Source organism: Taudactylus pleione, unplaced genomic scaffold, assembly GCF_031769625.1.
Source record: "Taudactylus pleione unplaced genomic scaffold, aTauple2 ptg000179l, whole genome shotgun sequence".
Lineage (NCBI taxonomy): Eukaryota > Metazoa > Chordata > Amphibia > Anura > Myobatrachidae > Taudactylus > Taudactylus pleione.
This window is the reverse complement of record NW_028284581.1, coordinates 8,368,136-8,392,114: the sequence shown is the minus strand read 5'-3', so window position 1 is coordinate 8,392,114 and position 23,979 is coordinate 8,368,136. Positions and strand designations below refer to the sequence as shown.

Below are 23,979 nucleotides of genomic sequence, written 5' to 3'. Positions count from 1 at the left end.
CTTACAAATGCAAGTTTTGTAAGACTGCTATAAGGTAGGAAAATAAAAAGGTAGGAAAATAAAAAGACTGCTATAAGGTAGGAAATAAAAACAATTATGCAACATACATAAAAAAAACCGGCTATAGACTGTAATGTTAAACAATTAAAAAATTGGTGTTCAGATGCTTAATTTGTGGGATCTCCCACCAAAGTCATGGGGGTATAATTACTAATGTGCAGGTTTTTAAGTAGTGCCCCTTATGCAGTGCCCCCAGTACTAGTTCCCCTTCCCAGTGCAGAACAGCCCGCCCACACCGCTGTGCAGTACTTACCTGTCTTCACACTGGAACTGATCCACGCTGTCAGTGCTCTCGCTGTTACTCCCGCTGCTGCTGAATGGATCTAACTGGATCCAGCAGGCATGCAGGCTCCTCACATCACGCACTGCATCACTGGGAACGCTGGTCTCTGAAGCGATCAAAGGCTTCTTTAGCCTCTGATCGCTTCAGAGGCCAGCGTTCCCAGTTGCTGGAATTAGGATGGAGCTACCGGTAGATCGCGATCTATGTTTTGGCCGGGTCTGGTCTAAAGTAAAGGTAATAACAAAAAGGTACTATAACCAAAGTTTGATAGCAAAAACAACCAACAGCAACAGGGTTGGTAGGAATTGAAGTGGTTGCTAGGTAGCAATTCTATTCCCTAGAAATAACAAAGTTTACAGATTATAATAATAATTTTATTTATATAGCAGCTTTCTCCAGCAGGACTCATCACAGGACTCCAGCTGCTGCCTTATATAAGCCAGCGCAAGGCAGCAGCTGGCAGTCCACCAGCGGGGAGGAAGCGTGCAAGAGCTCCCCAAGACAGAAGACTTTGGAAGCCCTGGGGAGGCAGCAGTCATGCAAAAGAGCTGAAAGGCATCCGCCACCCTAGGTGAAGACGTCGTAAGCCCTGGGAGGTGGCGGTCATGTACAAGAGCTGAAAGGCCGCCGTCCCCCAGGTGAAGGCGGCGGAAGCCCTGGTGAGGCGGGTCAGCGGTGCTCCCCCTCCCGGGTGAAGACGTCGGAAGCCCTGGGGAGGCAATGGCCATGCAAAAGAGCTGAAATGCCGCCGCCCCCCAGGTGAAGATACTGTATAATAAACTTTTATTAAAATATTAAAGTGTGTTGTATTATTTTAATATTTTCTTTACAGGCGGAATACAGGTGCCAGGGGGCCTTTAATGTCTGGGCATATAGGCACTTTTGGTTCTCCAAGTGAAGGCATGCTGGGGTAGGCTTGCTGGGATCTGTAGGCCGCCTGTAAAGAACAATGTTATACCATGAATCCCACACTCACCACCACCAGGGGTGCGAGGCATAGCACTAGGCTTTCAGCTCAGTTCTGGTTGTTGCTCGGGTGGGGGGGTCCCCATTTTATTTTTTGGGGATCCCCACTTTCTAAGGAATTTCAGCCCTGGGCTGACTAGTTTAAGGGTGGTTAATGTGATGGCAGGGAAATGCCACACTGAGTGCTATGGTTCAGCCTGGTACTGATTACTGTTATATAGGGAGAACCCTATGCTTTTTTTTTTTTTAAAGGGGGGGTTAATCAGCCAGTGCCTCCCTAGCCATTGACCTCACCACACATCACTGGTCGCCCCTCTTTTTTGGAAAGGACGAGTCCAGGGTCTGCATTTTTGGACACAGATTTCCTGTCCTCACAAGTGACCAGGCATCGACCAGGCTTTGGCTTACACAGCCTGGCCAAAGGAGTGTCACGGCCAGGGTTTCTCGGCATGGTGGTCACCAGGTATTACCTGTGAGGTCATTGTGGCGAGGGGTCTCTGGCAGCGGTGCTGGTATTTGGCGAGGGGTATTAGCTGCACGTGGTTCTTGCAGGCACATTGTCACTGAGGCCTGGTGAGGCCTGGTGGTGTTTCCGTTCCATTTGGCATGGGCGCCGCCATCTTGCCTCAGGTCATGTGATTCAAGCTGTCCAATCCTGGTGGATCATGTGCTCTTTCCAGCCAGTCACAGCGCGGCACCTGGTATTAAGGAAGGTCCAGAACCTTCATTCATTGCCAGAGCAACATGTTTCTCAGCTGCGGCTGAGAGAGAGTACCTGTGCCTTACCTGTCTGCCTGGAAGCGCTACTAGCCTGTTACCTTGCCTGCTCCAAACCTGCTGGACTCACCCTGCACCCTCCATTTACCTTTCCCCTGCCTGAGTACCTGAACCTGCTGTGTCCCTGTACCTTGCCTCACACTCTAACTCCCAGCTGGACTTCATTACCTCTGCCTGCACTTTGTTACAGCTCACCAAACCTGCATACTGGACATTTCCTGCCTGTCACTATCTGGACATTCTCCCATTTGCTTCACCACAGTTATCAAGTGCACTTTAGTGCTAAACCTGGACTTTTTCTTTTGCCATTCCCATGTCTGCTAAATCACTTATTAAAAACTCCACCTTTTTATTTAAATCTGCTTCTGTGTCTGCTCCTGTCACCACCCCGGGTCCACAACAAACCCAGACCTTCACAGTTTGCACTGGCCACGGAACAGGAGTCTGGAGTGGATTTATTTCGCTGTATTGCTGGTCGTTTAGAAAACCTGGAAATTATGCAGCATCAAATGTCTCAGTTTTTACACGAGATGTCTAAACGACAAGGTAATCTGCAAACCTTGTTAACCACTCCTGGGGTATAAGCAACTACACCTCCTCCTGCGCCTGGTAATACAGGGACCAGGGTATCCCCTCGTTTACACCTACCTATGCCAAGCAAATTTGACGGCAATCCTAAGCTCTGTCGTGGTTTCTTAAATCAGTGTGACATACACTTTACCTTACAGCCTGATAACTTTCCCACTGCTGGAACTAAAGTGGCATACATTGTGTCTTTGTTGTCCGGCTCAGCTTTGGATTGGGCCTCCCCACTCTGGGAGCATTCAGACTCGCTGCTGGATAACTATGTGGACTTTGTGTCATCATTCAGGAGGATTTCAAAGAACCTGGACGCACTGTGTCAGCCTCGTCCAGTATAATGAACCTGAGACAAGGAACCCGTCCTGTCAGCCAATATGCCGTACAGTTTCAAATCTTGGCATCCACTCAGCCTTTTGGCATGGCCTTTCGGACCGGCTAAAAGATGATCTGATCAACCGTGAGCTTCCCACTAATTTAAATGAGTTGATCTCACTCTGCAATAAAATTGACTTACGCTTCAGAGAACGTCAGGCTGAAAAGCACAGAACTGACCGTCAAAAGTCATTCACTCCTCCCTTGCCTACCCATCCACCCCATCCTCCTATAGATGAGGAGCCTATGCAGGTGAACCAAACCCATCTCTCCAAAGAGGAACGTCAGAGAAGGATTCTAAAGAACCTCTGTCTATACTGTGGAGATTCAGGTCACCTGGTGGCCTCCTGCTCCCGTAAATCGGGAAACGCCCGTTCCTAACTGATCCTGGGGACATCAAGTTAGGAGTTATGAGCCCGTCCCCTAATACTAAAGATTTCAAAATTTCCTTAGCTTTGGATCTTAAGCCTAAGCCTGTTATTGTTTCTGCTCTATTGGATTCTGGAGCAACCGGAAACTTCATGACTTCTTGTCTAGTTGATAAACTACAGATCCCTTGTTCATCTCACCATCACGCAATCTCCCTGACCTCTGTAGATGGATGGTCTCTAGCTAAAGGAGTGGTCACCAAGGAGACTCAACCAGTATTAGTCCGTGTTGGGGCACTCCACTCCGTCTTTGAAGTTCTTAGTGATACCTGAGGCCTCCCAATAAATCATTTTAGGACTACCCTGGTTACGCCAGCATAATCCCAGGATAGACTGGTTTCTATGCAGATTCTTTCATGGGGAACTGACTGTCAGGAATCCTGTCTTCCCAAGATACGACCTGTAAGAAAGTCATCAATATCTCCATCTATTCCCAAGGAGTACCAGATGTTCTCTGACGGTTTTTCCAAACAACAGGCGAATGTCTTACCTCCCCACAGAGAATGGGATTGTCCAATCGAGCTGATGCCTGACAAGATGCCACCTCGTGGTTGCACCTATCCTCTATCCTTGCCTCAGACTCAAGCCATGTCTGAATACATCCAGGATAACCTAGCGAAAGGATTTATTCATCCTTCCACCTCTCCTGCTGGAGCTGGCTTCTTTTTCGTCTGCAAAAAGGACGGTGGCCTGAGGCCTTGTATAGACTACAGGGGCCTTAATGATATAACGGTCAAGAATTGATATCCTCTTCCACTGATCACAGAGTTGTTCGACAGAGTTAAGGGGTCCATCATATTCTCAAAATTTGATTTTAGAGAGGCTTATAATCTCATCCGTATTCGTGCTGGTGATGAATGGAAGACCGCCTTTAATACTAGAGATGGACATTTTGAATACATTGTGATGCCCTTTGGGTTGTACAATGCCTCTGCCGTGTTTCAGGGCTTTGTTAATTAAATTTTCCGGGACTTGTTGTATGTCTCAGTAGTAGTTTACCTGGACGATATACTGATTTTTTCGTCTTCTATAGAGAAGCATCATGAACATGTGAAGGAAGTATTATCCCTTCTAAGAAATAACCACCTTTACTGCAAATTGGAGAAATGTGTCTTTGGAGTACACAGTGTGCCATTCCTTGGTTATGTCATCTCCGGCTCCAGTCTTGAAATGGATCCCAAGAAGGTGCAGGCAATTTTGGATTGGTCCCAACCTCAAACCTTGAAATCCATCCAGAGATTGCTTGGGTTCGCCAACTACTATAGACGTTTTATTAAAGAATTCTCCTCATTATTGGCTCCCATCACCGCTCTGACCCGTAAAGACGCTAATCCTGCCCTATGGTCACCTGAGGCAGAGACTGCCTTCCAGCTTTAAAACAGGCTTTTATTTCTGCTCCAGTCTTATGTCAACCACATTTGGACAGGCCTTTTCTATTGGAAGTGGATACCTCTTCAGAGGCCGTGGGTGCAGTTCTTTCCCAGCGTTATGAGGATAATCGAGCTCAACCCTGTGGGTTTTTCTCCAAGAAATTCTCACCTGCCGAAAGAAATTATGCCATAGGCGAACAAGAACTCCTGGCAGTGAAATTGGCATTAAAAGAATGGAGATACCTGCTGGAAGGGGCTAAGTTCCCCTTCAGTGTTTTCACAGATCATAGAAACCTCCTATTCCTCAAGAATCTCCAGTGCGTGAGTCCTCGTCTGGGCCGATGGGCAATATTTTTTGCTCGGTTCCAGTTCACCCTGACCTTCCGGTCTGGAGCCCTTAATCAAAAGGCAGATGCTCTGTCCAGATCTCTCCTCTGTGATGACAAAGCAGAGAATCAACAAAATACCCCTGTCTTGGAGTCAAGAGTATTTGCCACCCTACAAGTACAGCCTCCCACTGGGAAGTCCTTTGTGGCCCTGGAGTTAAGGAAGCAGCTCCTCACCTGGGCTCATTACTCTCGCTTTGCAGGTCACTCAGGTACCCGGAAGACCCTGGAATTTCTGAAGAGAGGCTATTGGTGGCCATCCATGAAAGCGGACGTGTCAGAGTTTATCTCTTCATGCTCCTTGTGTGCACAGCATAAGTCTTCACGTCAGGCTCTGGCTGGTTAGTTGTTGCCGCTACCTATTCCATCACGTCCATGGACGCATCTCTCCATGGACTTCGTCAGGGATCTGCCAAATTCTCAAGGGTTCACTACCATCTGGGTCGTAGTAGACAGATTCTCAAAAATGGTCCATTACATACCACTAAAGATATTACCCTCTGCTCCTGACCTAGCTCATTTGTTTGTACAACATATATTCCGTCTCCATGGTCTTCCTGCCGAGATAGTCTCTGACCATGGTGTTCAGTTTACAGCAAAATTTTGGAGAGCCTTATGTTCAGTATTGCAAGTAAAGCTAAATTTTTCTACGGCTTATCACACACAATGCAATGGTTCCACCGAGAGGGTTAATCAAGACCTTGAGACCTTCCTGAGGATTTTCATGACATCTTCCCAAGACAATTGGTCTGAATTGCTGCCATGGGCTGAATTTGCGCATAATGCCTCCTACCAATCTTCCACGAACCAAACCCCATTCCAAGTGGTCTACGGTCTTCATCCTCGGGTTCCTCAATTTCAAAGCCTGCCCGTCTTTGAAGTACTAGCTGTGGAAGACACTGTAAGAGATTTGCATCTATTTGGACTCAAGTTCGTACAGACCTGGAGAAGGCGTCCTCCCGCTACAAATTTCAAGCTGACAAGAAGCGTAGGATAGTACCACGTATGCAAGTTGGAGACCAAGTCTGGTTGTCCAACCGGAACCTACGGCTCAGAGTACCATCTATGAAATTTGCTCCACGCTTAATCGGGCCCTTCTCCATTATAGAAATTATTAACACCGTGGCTTACCTTGCCTGCTCCAAACCTGCTGGACTCACCCTGCACCCTCCATTTACCTTTCCCCTGCCTGAGTACCTGAACCTGTTGTTTCCCGGCACCTTGCCTCACACTCTAACTCCCAGCTGGACTTCATTACCTCTGCTTGCACTTCATTACAGCTCACCAAACCTGCATACTGGACATTTCCTGCCTGTCACTATCTGCACAAGGAGCACTTATCGCAACCATCTGGATCTAAGGCAGCGTCTACAGACCCTGCACTCAGATTCCAAATGCAATGCAGGAGGTGTCTATTTCCTATAGACACCTCCTGCTGCATTTGCATTTTGTTGGGTGGTATTGCACAGCTGCTTCTGAATCAGGCCCTACATCTAGAGCGAATACAGAAGGTATATCAGGTAAACCTGCATGACTGAGGAGAACCCACTCGTCCTCCTTAATTACAGCAAAATTAAAGGCCAGTTTAATTAGTTTATATTCCCTTAGAATTTTCTGAAAAGGTCCAGCATGTGCAGTACAGCTTAGCTTGCGGTGTTTTACATGCATGGGCTACTCTAACCATAGCTGTAACTATCATTTTGAGCCTTGACTATCATTTTGGAGACCTGTGCCAGAAAGAATGTGTGGCGACCCCCCTCTATGTTCTAAATAGGGACAGTGTGCATGGTCTCACAGGGAAGGGGTGTGGCACACAATAGTATACACAATTCAAATCACAGCACACTGTAGTGCCCCTTATTCACATTTTGTCACAAAGTAGTGTCCCTTATTCACATTACGCCACACAGTAGAGCCCTCTATACATGTTACACCACACAGTAGTGCTCCTTACACACAATAGTGCCCCTTACAAACTTTGTGCCACACAGCAGTGCTCCTTACACACATTATGCCACATAATAGTGCCCCTTGCACATGCCATACAGTAATGCACCCGTCTCCATGACTTATATGCCTCTCTCACATCCCAAATGCAGCACTCACTCCAATTAAACTGTGACTGGGCAGGCTTAGCCTCACACTGAGACTGTCAGTGACTGACTCTGACACCCTGCTGTCTGTCTTGAGTGGACTAAAGCCGCCTTCTTGTGCCCAACAGAACAGCTCCTCACTAGATGCTCAGCACTGTGAGAATCTGGAGAGATGTCATGACGTCTCTCCCTGCATACAGCGCAGGGGAGAGACGGAGCTCAGTGTTAGGACAGTCAATGCCTATTACAATGTATATTAGTAGCAGTGCTAGTGCGCCCGGCAGAGGAGCCCAGTGCACCGCTACAAATATACATTGCAGTGAACGCCCAGAAATTAGATATTGCAGCGGGCAGCCGGTTCTGCCCACTGTCATCTGCGCTCTGTGTGGTGGCGCCAGCAGCACTGACGTAGTTATGGCCCTGACTCTAGTGGGCAAATTTACTAAGAATCGAGCCGCTAGTCAATTAGCGGGCATCTCCATCGGAGCAGCTCGCTGATTTGCTGTGTGTGGTCAGCGTGTCTCCCCATAAACTTCAATGGGGAGAATTCTCCAAATTGAAAACAAGCAGCTTACACATATCCCACTGATATGTGCAGGCTGCTTGCTAGGGAGAGTTGTGCAGAGAGAAATCACTGCAATCTCGGGTGAGATAACTCACTCAAGCTTGCTTACAAATCACCCGAGAATCTCGGTACATCACCATCGGCAAACTCTTTTAGCCTCAAATCGCCTGTTGGTAAATTTGGATAAAAAAAGTGAAAAAATCACCCGTGTTCCGGTGATTTATACCAAGATCAATCACTTTGCAAATCGGGTCAATCCCGATTCTTAGTAAATTTACCCCGAGTTAAAATGATCTGAGTCATGTTTCGCCTCACACTCTGCCTTTGAGTTGCAGAAATTTTTGAGGATTTTTTCCTCTTAATAATGAATTCCTCTGAGGAGGAAGAAGAGGATACTTCTGCAGGGGTCCAAACGCAGATAGATACATATAGGTAGAACATTGACGCGTTTTGAGCAGCAACAAGGCTCTTTTTCAAGGCAATGTAACTGTAACTGCCTGGAAAAAGAGCCATGCTGCTGCTCGAAACGCATCGGCATTCTACCTGTATGCATCTACCTGTGTTTGGACCCCTGCAGAATCGCGAATTAGACATTTAGAGCAGTATGCAATTGTTGGTGACGGCAGCTGTCCCTCCTTCGCTCCCGGCGGAGCTATTCAAGTGTTGCTCCTGTCGGGTGCGAACAGCTGCCAGCGCTGGCATTTCAAATGTGCGAAAAGTGACCTGTTTGGGCACCCAAAGGGCACTTTTCGTTATCACGCCCAGCACGTTCATCGGGTTTAGCCATTTTACGCGGCTAGACACGACCTCTTTGGATGCGATAATCAGAATCAATTGAATATCGCCTGCGATCTCCTAACGGGAGATCGGGCGTGATAAAACAATTGAATACCGCCCTTAGAGTACATCCGGAGGTACTCTTCATGCACACGCATGCTAACTAAATGTGTACAAATGGCACGGGTTCATTTTGTTCTATTATGCATTTTACATGCCATATGCTTTCATTTTTTGCTCTTTTACCCTTGCTCTCATGAGCTCATGTTATAACATTTAATAAAATATTCAATGTTGCCATTGCAGTATTTGCTTTTCCTCTTGTTTTTTATATATTTGATTCACATCATTGCTGTGTCCGTCAGGAGAAGACCAGGGAAGTATACATCTTTCTAATACTTAGCTCCCAGGTCCAATACCATTTTTTACTGTCTAATCATTGCCTTTAACTTACTCGAGCAGAATAAAAGTGCATAGCATGCATTTAGTATATATTGTCAAAAACCAAATCTACAATTTCCAACAAACAATGAAACATTAAATATTTTATCTGTGGCACCATATTTACTTATTTTGGTTTCTGTGCCTATTTTTTCCAACAAAGTGAATATAATGATGCTGTAGTACTTAAACCAAAAGGTTGAAGACAGACATTACCTGCTTATTGCACAGAGGCTCTGTCATTAACAATGATCTGTCATTGATCTTTATCCAGTAAGAGCCAAGCTTCTTCTTGTGAAATATAATACAGCATTTCTTAAAAACTGCAACTTTAAATCAGGCTCCACTCAGTTTTATGATTTTGGGGCCTATTCAGCATCACTTAATTTCTACAAAAATAGATGAAAAAGAAACATATTCACCTGCAATTGTAGAAATTAAGTTATCGGCCCATTCATCAAGAAGGTACAGCAGGAGATAGCACAGATATCACCTGTTTACCATCCTCTTGCGAAATGGCCTGCTGTCCCCATACTTTACTATGGGGACAGAACTCATCAAGCTCCGAAAATACTATATTTTTAGAGCTTGATTGCTGGAGCATTCGCCATCTTCAGATGGCAAGTGCTCTAGCTACCCGCTCCTTCCCTATTTGAAGTAGTCCCAGGTTGCGCATGCGCACTAGTGTCACTGCTCCAAAAGAAGCAGTGAAAATATTCATTGCTCTGAAAGGGAGACAGATGATTTTCGGTTCAGCTGTCTCTGCTCTGGAGCAATGATGAATTGCTCTGGCACTCGCATCGAGTTTGAATGGTAATTATCGAGGTCCGACAATTAACATAATGAACAGACCCCTTTGTGTGAAAAAATACAGACTGTAATATAATAATGTGCAAGCAGGACACATGTTAGAAGTCATAGCAAACAGATAACTTTCATTAAATTATGTTTCTCTGGACTAAATAAATATAAAACTAGATCTACCGCTGGGGATTATAACATTTTATAATTTGCAGCATGCTAAAAGCTTTAAAATATTAGTAAACAAAACTATAATTTTCTTTTACAAATTTGAATTCAGACAAGTCTGTCTAAAACACGTGCTTCCCACCAAAATGTAATAAATTCAATAACATAACTCCACAAATTGGTATCTATTCATTAAATTTGTATTCACTTAAAATTGTCTTGCCTGTATTATGGTCTCATAAAATTGAGTCATAGTCCATCCAAAAAAGATATCTGATTTATTTTATTGCATTCTACATGGAGTTTTCAATTTCATAACACTAAGTTAAAATTCCTATCATTTTTTTTACTGTTTTATGCATTTTTTTTTTTATTCAAAACAATCCCTAGGCCCCTCTAGAGTGCCTGTTTTCAGTGTTTCTAAAGGTGCCCATATACGGTGCGATAAAGCAGCCGATCCGACGGATTGGTACGATTTGGCTGCTCTATCGTACCATGGACATGATATCGGATAGTGTGCACACCCGTGGGGTAGTACATCGCACCCCCAGATCTTACTTCAGGTTCAGCCGATCTGGGGATGCGATGTGCGATCCCATGCAGCGCTATGCAGGTGGGAGGGAGGAGCCAGCGTATCGGGCGGTCGGGCACTCGATGGCACCGTGTGTGGGGACCGCCCGATATGTCGCACGGGGCACATCGCACCGTATATGGCCAGCTTAAGGTAGGTGAGTGAGGACAGAGGTTTAGTAAATTATTCACTTATAAATAAGGAAATTTTTAGAAAGTTATTTATTTGAGAGAAATAATTAGAACATTTTGCATGTGTTATATTGTTTACTATAAATATTTGGCTTAGCTAATATACCACATCCTAACAACCAAACATGTAGATCAGTGTTTTCCCCAGGGATTCTTTGATGGGCATTTCTCCAGGTATTTTTCTTATGCCGCTCGGCATCGGCCAGGCTTGCAAAGTGCGCTGATGCCAGCCAATGTGTGTGTGGGGATCTGGGTGGCGCAGTGGGCAGCGTATGTGCTCACTGCACGGGGCCGTCCCTGCCGGAGGGAGGATCCCTGCTGCTCCATCTGCCTCGGCCCACCCTGCACTAGAGGCATGGGTGTAACTACCAAGGGTGCAAGGGATGCAGCTGCTATGGGGCCCAGAGCTGAGGGGGGCCCATCTTTCTTGTCAAAGTTACATGTGTTAATTCATTTTTTGCCATTGGGTGGCACATAGGGGCCTTTACAGACTATGATACTTTTGCTATGGGGCCTTCAACTACCTAGTTACACCCCTGACTGGAGGAGATCTGCCCCTAAGAGCCCGGACCCGCGGAAACTAGCTCTGTCAGTGAGCTGCTCAGTGCGGCTCCAGGGAGAAAGCTGCACTACAGACACATCCAGTAACAATGAAGGCCCCAGCCAGCCAGCAGCCTGCAACCTAGTTGTCCTGCCACTCCACAGCCACACATTGGCACGGGGGAGGATTAGATTTCCGTGGTTGTCAGATATGAAACACTTTAACGGTAACCACTGGTTTTTGGGTGTCAGAAGAATAGCATTCAGACACAGGGCTTTTCCACTGAACAAAGGATAAACATAAGGCATTATGCATGTTTTATCTGTAGTGTTATGTTTAACTACATATAGTTTTTGTTTCAGTTAATAGCTGTATATTATAGAATTTAAACATTTCAAACCCTGCATTTAAAATAAGGATTTGAGAAACACATTGTAAATTATGCCTTATTCATTCGGAGACCTGATGTTTATTAACTATACTTAACATAAATTTAAAGTGTATTGTGTGATACCACAAACATATATACACACATTCACCTCCAAACAATCCATTGTGTGGATAAAGCAAAAAAAGGGGCTAAAAATTTAGCATGGTCATACAGACAAGACAAAATACCTGCATGTAAACTTCTTTTTTGATCTTTAGAGAGCATCTAATTGTTAACTCTGCTTGAATCCTGGGAGAGGTATTGGGCTTAACTTCAACACCTCATACATGTCACCTTTACCATATCCCTAACAAGGGGTAGTTTGTTTGGGCCATTGTTTAAATCCATACAAGGGTTAGTGTTCCCTTGCAAGCCCTGCAAATATGAAAGTATGTATGTGTACTGAGAGGCGTAGAAATCCCTGGTCTTACCTACAATCTATTCTTTCTTCCTTCCTGTGCCATTTCCTTACAACAGAAGAGCTGCAGCTGGAAGCATTCATAGCACCACTTCACCATTTAACCCCTTTGAGTTACAGGCTGTTTCTGTTCACTGGATTCTCAAAAGCATTCAGTGCAGTTTATTATTTATTGCCCCATTCATATGTCACTTCCTAACACTGTATTGAAACGCTATCTCGCTTTCTACCATTTAATTATTGACCTGGACATTTTTTATTTTTTTTTACTGGCTACATTTGTGTACAGAACTAAAAGGATACTATAAACACAACATAGAGAACTTTCATAGGAACATTTTGTTTGTGTAATATAGTGACAATATTTATTTTAAAACTAGCACATGCAGTCTTTGAACAGTCTCGTGCAATTGTGTAGGAACTAAGCTCATGCAAAGCCCGTACACAAATCAGGTCTTGCAGGGATTTTCCTGGAAATCTGGCACTAAGGGAAAGCAACTGCTTCTGCAGACACCAAGGTCAGGCTGCGATGACAAATCGTTTCTGTAGCTTCTCAGGGTGAAAAGGGGTGGAGCTTTATGCTGTTCACTGGTTGGTGATTGTTGGAACCTGCATTATCCATGTTTTGAATCCCTTCTACTAGGATGCCTGGGAGAGATTGGTAATTAACCTCTTCCAATGTAATGCTTGGTATTAGGGTGCGTACACACTAGACAATATGCTCACGATGCGATATCATGAGCAATTTCCCTTGAACTCTCACCGGCACTCCAGGACATGATATGGTGCTAAAAAGTGTCCAATCTGACTAAAAACATCTATCACACACAATATCCATCTATTGCACAAAATAGGGTATGAGATTGACAAATCTTGCCTGCAGTAGGCAAGATCTGAAGATGCGATATACGAGAGGATACGCACATCCTGATCGTGAGTGGAAACGCACAATTAACATATTTTATACGATTTGGCTTTCCGATGGTCAAAATCGGGCGAATTGTGTAAAATAACGTCCAGAGTGTACGCACCTTAAGTGTGTGACTATACAATCACATAATTCCTCTCCTTGGAGCATCATAGAACAACAGCTTCCTTGCTTCTTCATTAATAACTGCATTACCTTATTACCATGGCATGGCACCAGTGCCATACTACACAAACATGCATAGGAGATGCTGTAGAAGTTTGTCAGTCAATTCATACTCCTAATATAACTAAAGGATATTAGTTATGTCCAACATCACCAACTAAATTTGAAAGCAGAGCTACAAAGACCAGTAATGTACTTACATGGTTTATTTACCTACATAACCTATGAAACAATAAGAGTACATCCTTTTACACAGAAAATAAATGAATTCTTTACAGGTATAGAGTAAGGTCAATTATTAAAAATACATAAAAAAAATATTATATTTAAGTTTTTTGTTCCTCAATTAAACTAGCATTATTATTTAAAATATAAATATATATATTCCTTTTTGTGCATCCATTGTGATATTTAACAGAGTAATCGTTTTGCATAGTGTATTCCTAGAAAATTTCCTAGATAGCAAAACATGCTGTGACATTCACACATTACCTGGAAGAATGGCCTGCCAAGATTTTATTTCCCTACTTGCACCGTACGTGTTCAGAATAGAAGTTATAATGTTACGTGTTTTTTTTTTTTTCTTCTTCCAAATACAAGGACCAATAATGTTAAATTTGAGTCCATAGCTCCTCCTCTGCAACAGTCCCATCTCTGGGAGAAGACTCAGCAGCTCAACACACACAATAATGACAAAACCAATCAAATTTAAGGGTTCAGTTCCAGCTGATTTTATTTCCTTTTAAAAAAAGTTATTTACAGAAGTATATCAACAATCTGACAGGCAGTGAAAGAAACATGGTTAGCTGGCATGAATGAATGCCTCAAATCTTTGTTTTGTGGCTTGATGGTTCGACAAAATTATTCTGTACGGCATATTGCACAGTATGGGTTACAAAAAAGGTTTTAAAAATTATGTTAAAACAGAGCTACCTCATTCGGCAGAAGTTCTAGTGCCTGTCATGTAATACATACATAAACACACAATCTTTTTTTTTTTGTCATTTTTGCTTATTATAGACTTAAATGTACAAAGATGTTTTCACTTTCTTGTTTTTCATCTTAAAACACAATAGCTAGAAACCTGAATACATATGCTATCATCATGCCCAAAAGAGACTAAAACAATCATAGTTTAGCGACAAGTATAAAAAGGATTAAATAGTCAAATACGAGAATGAAAACGCAGTACATAGTGTCGCGAACTCAAATCGGCATTAAGATAGGTCCAGTGGTTTAAACGGCACGGTTTGTTTTTGTATTATAAAAAAAGTGCAAAAATGTGGTCTAGAAGTTAAAGCTACAGGATCCCTTTTTTGCTAATAATGTGCACTGGTTGCTTTAAAGCATTTCAATAAAGACTAGCTTAATTAACCCTTTGGAGCTAAAAGGGACAACCATATTACAAGTTCCCCAGCAATAAAAGGGTTATAAAAAGCAAGCATCTGAGAATACAAAAGACTGGGGTTATAACATTATAAAAAAAAATAGAAGTGTGTGGCTCACTGTTTTAATCCTGCATTTACCTACTTGGAAATAGGCAACTAACATTGTTCCCCTTTTCCTTGAGGCATAACAGTGCCAAACACAAAGCGCTGCCATTATTCTATCAATGAGATGGCTGCACAATTTAAAAATAAAATTAAAAAAATCCTCTTAAAGGTATAAAGCGCTATATAAATACTACACAATTATTAATACAAAGAATTTTTTTTTGTAGTTTTTAACGAATGTACAGTGTATTATGAATACTTTGGAGGTGTGATTGTGGAGTGCACTAGGCTGGAAGGGATGCTGTCACTTTAAGAAGCCCGCAGATTGAAGTGTGTAAACATGGAGTAATAGGCTGGTTAAACTTTTTATTATTTGTTTTGAGATATCAACCAGCCTCCCTGTTTGTAGTATTGTCAGGAAATTCAAAACTGCAATTGACACCAGTTAAAACACCCCCTTTATAGATTTTTTACAAAAATACACTGAGAAAATAATCAAACGTTTTCATCTCTCTTCTTTCTTTTTAAAAGTGTCAAAAGTCTACATTTAAATATAAAAAATTAAAAGTTAAAACTCTAGCCCTTCAGTGAAGGAGACATAAAAATGTGTGGATAGGGAAGGGAAGCTACTTAACAAAAGGAAAAAATAAAAAAGTTTGGCCAGTATAAATATGTCCACATATAAAATGGTATCTGTATACATGTACAAGAGGGGGTGGGGGCAATATGGATCACCAATGAGAAAGAAAACCCAAAAGAGAAACAGTCTTTCCCATTTACATCTATTGAGTAATAACACATACATACTCTGAGAAAAAATTTGGTCCTGAATTATTGGTTTAGTCCAGCACAGATTTGAGTTGCGTTTGAATCCTTAAGAGTTAAGAATGAGAAAAAAGCTGGTGATTTTCTTAGGAATCAAACATAGCGCCATCTATCTGCTTTATATTATCCTAACACTAAAACTGTTCAACAGTCTTACAGAAACCTTAAAAAGATAGACAGGATAACATGCTATATTAACCCACCAGTGAAATAATCCAACACCATCACGATTCTGAGCAAGAGAAACACATTTTTAAAAGAATCGCCCTTTCCCCCCCAGGTACCACATATAAATATGTAACTCGGTGTAGTCCAGAAGATCTCTCTTCCTTCTCAAAAGTAGTGTCCTTAATTTTTTTCATTTTTTTTAATATATATATATAAAATGTCCATCTTTTCACGGATGGTTAAAGAAAAAGCTGGGTTACCCAAAGGGTGCCATCCTTCTCCAGGCGTGCAAATCCATTACATCTATAACAAGCCTCCCCGCATCCACCGACTGCGCTTCCAGGGTACATAGGGTGGTGGGGAGGTCATTTCGGGGGACTGGTGACCCCTGTAAAATGTGTAAGTAGTTTGTATTTATTTTGTGCTCCTTCCTCTCCTCTCCGTCTGGAAGGTAAAAGCTGCACTGGCGTTGGAAGGGAGAGTCCCTTTGCTCCCTACTGAAGGGGAGTGAGAGGACTGGATCAGAGCACTGCTCTCCCCCATGGTTGGATGGCTGGGAGCTCTCCGCAGATCTCTCCTGTACCCAACAGCATGTGCAGCCGGATAAGTGCCTTCATCACTGGGAACTGCTGCATAAGAGGCGCCCACACCCCCCTGTATGCAGTCTGTACAGAGGGGGATCTCTCTCCACTGGGGGCAGAGAAGGGCGCTCTCCACTTGGGCTGCTAAAACAACAATCCCTTTTATCAGTCCCGTGTCCCCGGTATGAGCCATAAAGCAGAGGTGCAGTCTCTCTCCGGGTGCTGGGGGCCTCGTATCATTTGGCTGGCTGGCTGGCGGCGGCTCAGTAGGTGAAGACCAGGTTGGAGATGCTGGACTCCAGCCAGTCCCCGGAGATCATCTCACTCACCTCCGGGGTGCAGTAGTCCGGAAACTCGAAGTGGGAGCCGGAGCCGGGCTCAAAGTTAAAGTCCAGGTCTCTGTCAAGCGCGGATGAGCTGAAGCTGCCTAGGGACATGCTCTCAAAGCCGGGGGTAGGGCTGAGCTCCAGCAGCTCGTCCTCCAGCTCCTCGTCCGAGGAGGAAGCCGATGAAGAGGAGGAGGATGCAGAGGAGGGGGAGGATGCAGCCGAAGAGGAGGAGTGAGAGGAGGACGGGGCCGGGGAGGACGCCCTCGGGTATCCGTCGTGCTCGGACGGGGAGTCGGGGGAGTTGTGCATGGAACCGGCCCCGTCGTCGTACAGGCTGAGTGGGTCGCTGGCCTCGCCGGAGCTGCTGCTTAGAGTGGGGCTTGCAGGCACGGCCATGGGAGAGGAGCTCTGGTAGCCCGGGGCGCCAAAGATATACAGCCGGTGCTTGGGCTTCTTGTCCGGTGCGGCCTGCCGGCTAGAGCTGGCAGCAGTCCGGGACTTGTACAGGGAGTGGTGATCCAGGATGCACGGCTGCTCCGGGAAGGCTTTGCCGCCCAGGACGAGCTTGGTGTGCGGCTTGCTGCACAGCTTGGCGCCGCTGCTCTTCTTCACCGGAGGCTTGGATGAGCTGCCCCCGCTGCTGGGGTTACCGCCCCCCGGGCTGCTGCAGCCCTTCTCCCCGGGTTTAGAGGTACCGGACTTCACCTTCTTCCGTGGCCGGTACTTGTAGTCCGGGTAGTCGGCCATGTGCTTGAGCCGCAACCGCTCGGCCTCCCGGATGAAGGGGATCTTGTCGCTGTCCTTCAGCTGCTTCCAGCGCTTGCCCAGCCGCTTGGAGATCTCGGCGTTGTGCATGTCCGGCGACTGCTCCATGATCTTCCGGCGCTCGATCTGCGACCACACCATGAAGGCGTTCATCGGTCTCTTGATGTGCCCGCTGGGCGTTTTGCACCAGCTCGGATCATCAGCCTTGCCCCCGATGGAAGCGGTGGAGCCCGGGGTCGGGGAAGATGCCATATCCAGCTCGATGCCCACCCCGGACTCCGAGCTCTCTCCGGCGAGCAGTGCCTCAGTGTTCTCGGCGTTGCTGCTCTGCTGAACCATGGTGATGCGCGGAGCGTCCCGGCTGCGGTGTCCCGGAGCGATCCAGGCTCTGGAGCATCCAATGCAGCGTGCACCGATCAGCCCGGGTCAGGCGCTAGAGCCACGTTGTGCGGTGTTACTGGCGGCTCCAGCCACTGGCAGGCATCGCTCTGGCTTTATTACTGTGTGATGGTGATTATTATTATTACTGTAGTGATTATTATACGGCTCCAGTCCAGGAGGCGGCTGCTGGCACCAATCACCAGAAGGATCTGCCGGGCACTGATAGGAAAATGTTCATAAGCAGAATACAATCCCAGGAAGCAGCAGCGGGCTGTGAGAGGTGTGTGCAGTCCTGAGTGAGAATGCGGGGTGCTTACACACACATACAGATGTATAGTAGTATATAGGTATATACAGGAGGGCAGCCGGCACCGCTGCCACACACACTACTGCTGCTCATACAACTCAGAGCGCTGCTCAATTCCGCCTCGCGTCCCTTTATCCCTTCCCCGAGCGCTCCTTCGCCAATCCCGTGCTGTTTCCAACGCTTCCTCGTGCCAAGCCCCGCCCCTCCGCCGCCCATTGGCTGGGAACGCGATGCAATAATAATCACCGCGTGCAATGAGAAGCTCCAACGCTGACCTCATTCCGATTCTCACAGCAAACTTTCCTGCGAGGCGGCCGGGGGAGAGAGAGAGGGAGTGTGAGCCCTGTGCCTGTCTCTGTGTGTGTACTGTATATATGTGTGTACTGTATATATATATATATATATATATATATATATATATATATATATATATATATATATATATAGACATACTACATACACAACTCCCCAACGTCTGTCTGTATAGATACACCATACTAACATCACTGTCTGTGGATATACATATCTCTGCATGTATCCTATATACCTACAGCTGACTACCTGTATATTCAGTATCCATGCAAATGGTTCTCTATCTGCATAGCATCCCCTGCACACCTCTGTCTCCTTCACACTATCCGCTCCATTCATCATTCAGATGTAAAATATTATCACACAATATCTGTGCTGTATACAATGTAGCAATAGGTGATATCACTATCCAAGGATGCAATATGTAACCAAATGCATTTTCATGTGTGCTAGCAACAAACAGAAGTCTGGTACATATTATGCCATATGCTTCTATACATAATTTATGTAATACAGTAAATATGGATACCCTTTGCTCCCGTATGCATTTCTTGGTGTATCTGTGTTTCTGCGTCTTATCCAGGAATACATCTTTCTATCAGTGCCATGCCAGACAGGCTGCATCTTCAGGGGCAGTTACATCTGCTCGGTGTGTGAGTAGTAGAGTACTTTACTCATTATGGGCTCGTACTAGCCACCTACATTACACACAACTCTCCAGCCAGGTGAATCAGATTAACACATAAATTACTATTTCATTCTCTTGTAGTATGACGCCTGCACCTTCATTCATAAACACTGCATCGGTGTGATGGGCTTGATCATGATGCATGAGCTCAGTCTTGTGGTAGAACACAGAAGACTCATTGGGTGCTTGTGGAATAGTACATTATAGTGTTGCTGCACAATGAGCTGTTTCCCATCAATGTGACATTTGCAATTAATGACATTATGTTCCATGTTCCTGGGGTAATAGTCTGCAGTACGATACAATGGGAGAGGATACAGCACTGTGCCAATGCCTGTCACGCCCCCCTCTATCCCTCACACTGCACACAAGGCAGCAGCCTGGCACTGTGTTATCCGATCTGACTGGCACTAGAAGGCTCTCGTCGTGCCATGTGCAGTGACTATACTGGTTACATTACTCATTATAGTATAGTTATTAGGCGATGCCTTGTCGACCGAGGTATAGTGTGGACATTACTGTACGGTGCTCTATCCGGGTGAATGGGGCATTTGGGATTGTGTGTGTGCTCCAGGTTGCTACCCTGGATGTGGCACAGGCACTGCAGAGAGCAAATCGCCTCATGTCTGCTCTATTCTAGGCACAGCCAGCACACGTGTTCCTCTATGGAAGTCTCCCCCAGGCGGAGAAGGAGAAGGAGGAGGAAGGGGGAGGCGGCCCGGAGCAGCAGCTGCAGCAGTGTTGAGGCGTGTACAACGACAGCTACAAGCCGGTGAGAGAGATGGGCGGCTCCTGTCTCCTCCATCAGCCTATGGGCACTGGGCCGGCCTTGTGTACACAATGAGGAGACACCTCCGGGAGCAGGGGGTGTGCGCCGTCTGGCTGGCTGTCTGAGATGGGGGAAGGGCGGCAAGATTGCTGCTGCTGAACCTGAGGCGGCTGAGGTCAGCTGCAGAGTCTGCACTGACTGCGAGGGCTGCTTGTCACTATTCATAGCACGGTGCGTGTCTGGGAGGGAGCACCGAGACATTAACCCCTGCTGCCCGACTGCTGTCACTCTTCTAGCTCTGCCCTGCAACAAGCCAAGCGCCTCGCCACCACACAGGGGAGGGCATACGGGGTGCTAGGGAGGCTTCTGTCATTTTACTGAACATGGTAACAGGCTTTCCAGAATCATGTTACACGCCCATAGCCCAGCACATAACAGAAGGGGTAGGCAATGATCGAATGCATATTCCAAATCCCTGGCTCCTATGGTGGCAGTAAAATTATGTGTAACTGCAGTTCCCGTTCCTGCACAGAGACAGTGCTATGATTTGCTGCTGCATGTAACTGGGCAGCTCAGAACTGAAAGGGTCAGGATGGGTGACGTCATAGTGGCTACCATGTTATTTTGTGCTCGGATAATCGCTGCAGAAAAAAACTTCCACTCGGGATTATATATTGCTGCATGACGGCAGTGTGTCTGTGTGTATATTATATATTTATACACATACATGTACTTTGCAAAAATACTAGGACAGATGGTAATGACAAATAGACGCTGTATGCTATGGATCTCTCGGTAACATCGGCTAGTCCATGGAGTGTAGTGTAGGAGAGGTGTGATCGCCAGCGGGAATTTATATTGTCATCTTTGCAGCTGTTTTGTTAGGAGCTTGATTATTGCCCTCTATTAACCGTTCTCAAATATTGTCAGCATTGGCTCTTAGTGTAGTGATGTGTATACACTATACAGACAGGGGAAAATATGCAGCAGTTTTGGGAACGTCATTGCAATGACATGACAGAACTGTCCTCAGTCCTCGCTGTGTATATTTGATCTGATAACTATTTTAGCAGATTACTGCTGTTTTGTCCCAGGCGAGGGTAAAAGTTCACCCGAGGTTGCTCCCAGATGTCCCAGCTTCGGCTGTGTGGAGCACAGAATAAGTTAACGCTCGCTTGGTGGCAGCGGTGAGCTTCCTCCTCTGGCTGCAGCATTAGTACACGTGTGGCGGTGGGACCGGAGACCTGGTGTCCGAAGGATAAGGAACCGGCCATACAGAAGAAGGTGGCAAAGGGGACAACTGCATCTCGCCCGCGGGGGAGATGTTTCAAATTTTGGAGAGAAATAAAGAACCAACCAATCAGCTTCTGTCATTTTTTTCAAACAACCTTTAACATGACAGTTAGAAGCTGATTGGTTGGTACTTTATCTCTCTACATTTTATCTCTCCAAGGTTTGATAAATCTACCCTTCAAGGATGTTTTATTTATAGATAGATATGCACATACAACAGTTATAAACTCATCACACATGGGTAAATTTACTGAAGTGAGAGTTTTTAGCAGTGAGTTTTAAAAGTGATGTTGCCCAAGCAACCAATCAGATTCTACTTAACATTTAACTAGCACCTTCTAGAAGATAATAGCTAGAATCTGGTTGCTATGGGCAACATCACTTTTAAAACTTACTTCGAAAAACTCTCACTTTAGTAAATTTACCTCACATACTCAATTTGTACCTTACACATAACAACCCTTGTGAAGGTTCTGTGTTCCATCTGGGAACAAAGGGGTAGATGTACTAAGCCTTGGCGAAAGATAAAATATCAACCAATCAGCTCCTGTCACTTCAAACACAGGGCCGTATTCAATTCGGAGCGAAAAGCCGTTTTTGCATGGTTTTTGGCAAAAATTTTGCCTGAAAATGTATCTCCGTATTCAATTCCAGTTCGTTTTCGCCTATGAGAAAAGTCAATGCACTGAAATAGGCGAAACTTTTTCTCCACAGAATAGCAGGAGAAAAGAAGTGCAAAATCTATATTTTGGGGTGCAGATGTTGGGAAACCACTCAGAACCCTTGGTACACCCCCCCCCCTCCAAAGGACAATTCATCCAAAACAAAGAAATAAAAAATTCCAGGAACACCCCAAAAAACGCATTAGAAATTTTCGGCAAAGATGAAAAAAGTGGGTGGGACAAATTCAAAAGCTAGCAAAATAAGCTTCTGGGGGTGCTCTAAGAAGGGGCCAAGTGTTTTGGGAATTGCAGATGTGCTTGTATGATGGAGGAATTAAATTTTTTCAAAAACTTCACTTTTGAGACATTAAAATATGCTAGTATCCATTTTCAAGCACCTTAAATTTGAATGAACTACTTATTTGCTCCAAAAAACACTGCTTTATGCCATTCTTCAACACTTTTATCAAGATGCTAATAGCAAGCAATTACCACCACTTAAGTACCCTAATTAGTTCAATTAGGGCTAATACTAAACCTCCATAATGATTTCAGAAGTCAGCCCATCTTTTTCTGGGGTACAGAGTGATTCCCACAATACATCCTGCACTTTTCGTCGGTTTCACAGTCGCCGGGTCCCGTTTTTGTCTGTTTGGCAATTGAATGAGTTAATCGGAAGCACGCACGAAAATTTTTCACATCCAAAACATGCGAAGGCCGCGAAAAGTCAGGCAGGCGGAACTTTCTCGTCGATGCGAAACTAATTGAATATGGCCCACATCCTGTAAAATGACAGGAGCTGACTGGTTGGAAATTTCTCTCTTCAAGGTTTAAGCTGGGTACACACTAGACAATATGTCGTCCGATCCCGTGGATCGAAGCGACGTAGGGTACATCGTCTGGTGTGTGCCCATGATATGCGTGCTCCCGCGGGTCGTTAGCTATGGGGGATGTCGCTAACTATGCCATGCTGCAGAATGCAAAATGACGCATCCCTCCATCCGTTGGACACAGCATCGGCAAGTGTGTATGCACTTGCCGCATGCCGGATCCCGTCACCCATGACGGCGAGCTAGGTACACGTCGCCTGATGTGTACCCAGCTTTAGTACATCTCCCCTTAAGTGCATTTAGGGCTCTATTCATGTAGAACATGGACTGGCTACCGGAAAATATCACTATATATCGTATCTTATAAATGCAATATATAGTAATTTTTTGCAACCATTCAGATAACGTACCTGTCCGGTGACATCCTCTGATAAACGTCCCCTCTGCCATCCCTGCTAGTAGTGTGAAGACTGATATATCAAGAGTCCGAAAAGTCTTCACATTGCGCATGCGCCAGAAGTGCCTGCACACGAGTGTCCACCCACGTCAAAGGGCTGATGCTGGACTCAAGGAGCAGAGTAATACCCCTTTTACACCGGAGCTAAAACACGGGTTTTTGAAGGGTTAACCCGTGCAGCTCCCTGGTATAAAAGGGGAGAGAGTAGGATCGCCGGGTCGAGTGACCCGGCAATCCAACCCAGGTAACTAGCAGGGTTTAACGTGAAACCCTGCTGTGAGAGCAGCGCACTCCGGGTCACGATGACCTGGAGTGCGCTGCTAGCCGGCCGATTGGCCCGGCTTCAGTGGTGCTTGGAGATGACGTAATCTCCAAGCGACCACTTTCACTCCGCAAAAGCCGGGTCTATGCAGACCCGACTGCTGTGTGAGCGGCGCTGACACGGGAATATCCAGAGTCGGCGCCGGCAAAATTCCGGGTCTGATCCGGATAGGAACTTTGAGCCTGATTCAGAGCTGAACGCTCTGACCAGAGCGCTCGCTCTGAATCAGGGCCCTCCTCCATGAAAATGGAGCGGCCTCCTGGCCGCTCGCATAGCTGTGGGTGGCCACCCACAGCATATGCGAGCAGCCAAAAAGATGGTCGCGATGGTCTTGACCATCGCGACCATCGGACTTGCGACAGAGACCCTACGGTAGGGTCTCCCTGCCACAAGCCCTGGAGTGATTTTGGCTCTATCAGAGCCAAAATCACTCCCACTGACATCACTAGTGATGTCAGTGGGGCCGGCTTCAGACGGTAGGCGT

At 45.5% G+C, this 23,979-nt stretch overlaps 1 protein-coding gene and 1 long non-coding RNA gene across 2 annotated transcripts in view; both read right to left on the bottom strand.

Annotated features, from left to right (window-relative positions):
• Positions 1 to 13,858, bottom strand: part of LOC148519892 (uncharacterized) — a 30,890-nt gene extending 17,032 nt beyond the window's left edge. The window contains exon 1 of the long non-coding RNA XR_015878892.1: positions 13,806 to 13,858. This is a non-coding gene — a long non-coding RNA (uncharacterized LOC148519892). The remainder of the gene's footprint in view (positions 1 to 13,805) is intronic.
• Positions 13,859 to 14,015: 157 nt separating this feature from the next.
• SOX4 (SRY-box transcription factor 4) lies at positions 14,016 to 18,250 on the bottom strand. Its single transcript, XM_088475957.1, has one exon. It carries the CDS (start codon positions 17,811 to 17,813, stop codon positions 16,644 to 16,646), a length of 1,170 nt encoding a protein of 389 aa, XP_088332083.1. The 5' UTR covers positions 17,814 to 18,250; the 3' UTR covers positions 14,016 to 16,643.
• Positions 18,251 to 23,979: the final 5,729 nt, after the last annotated feature.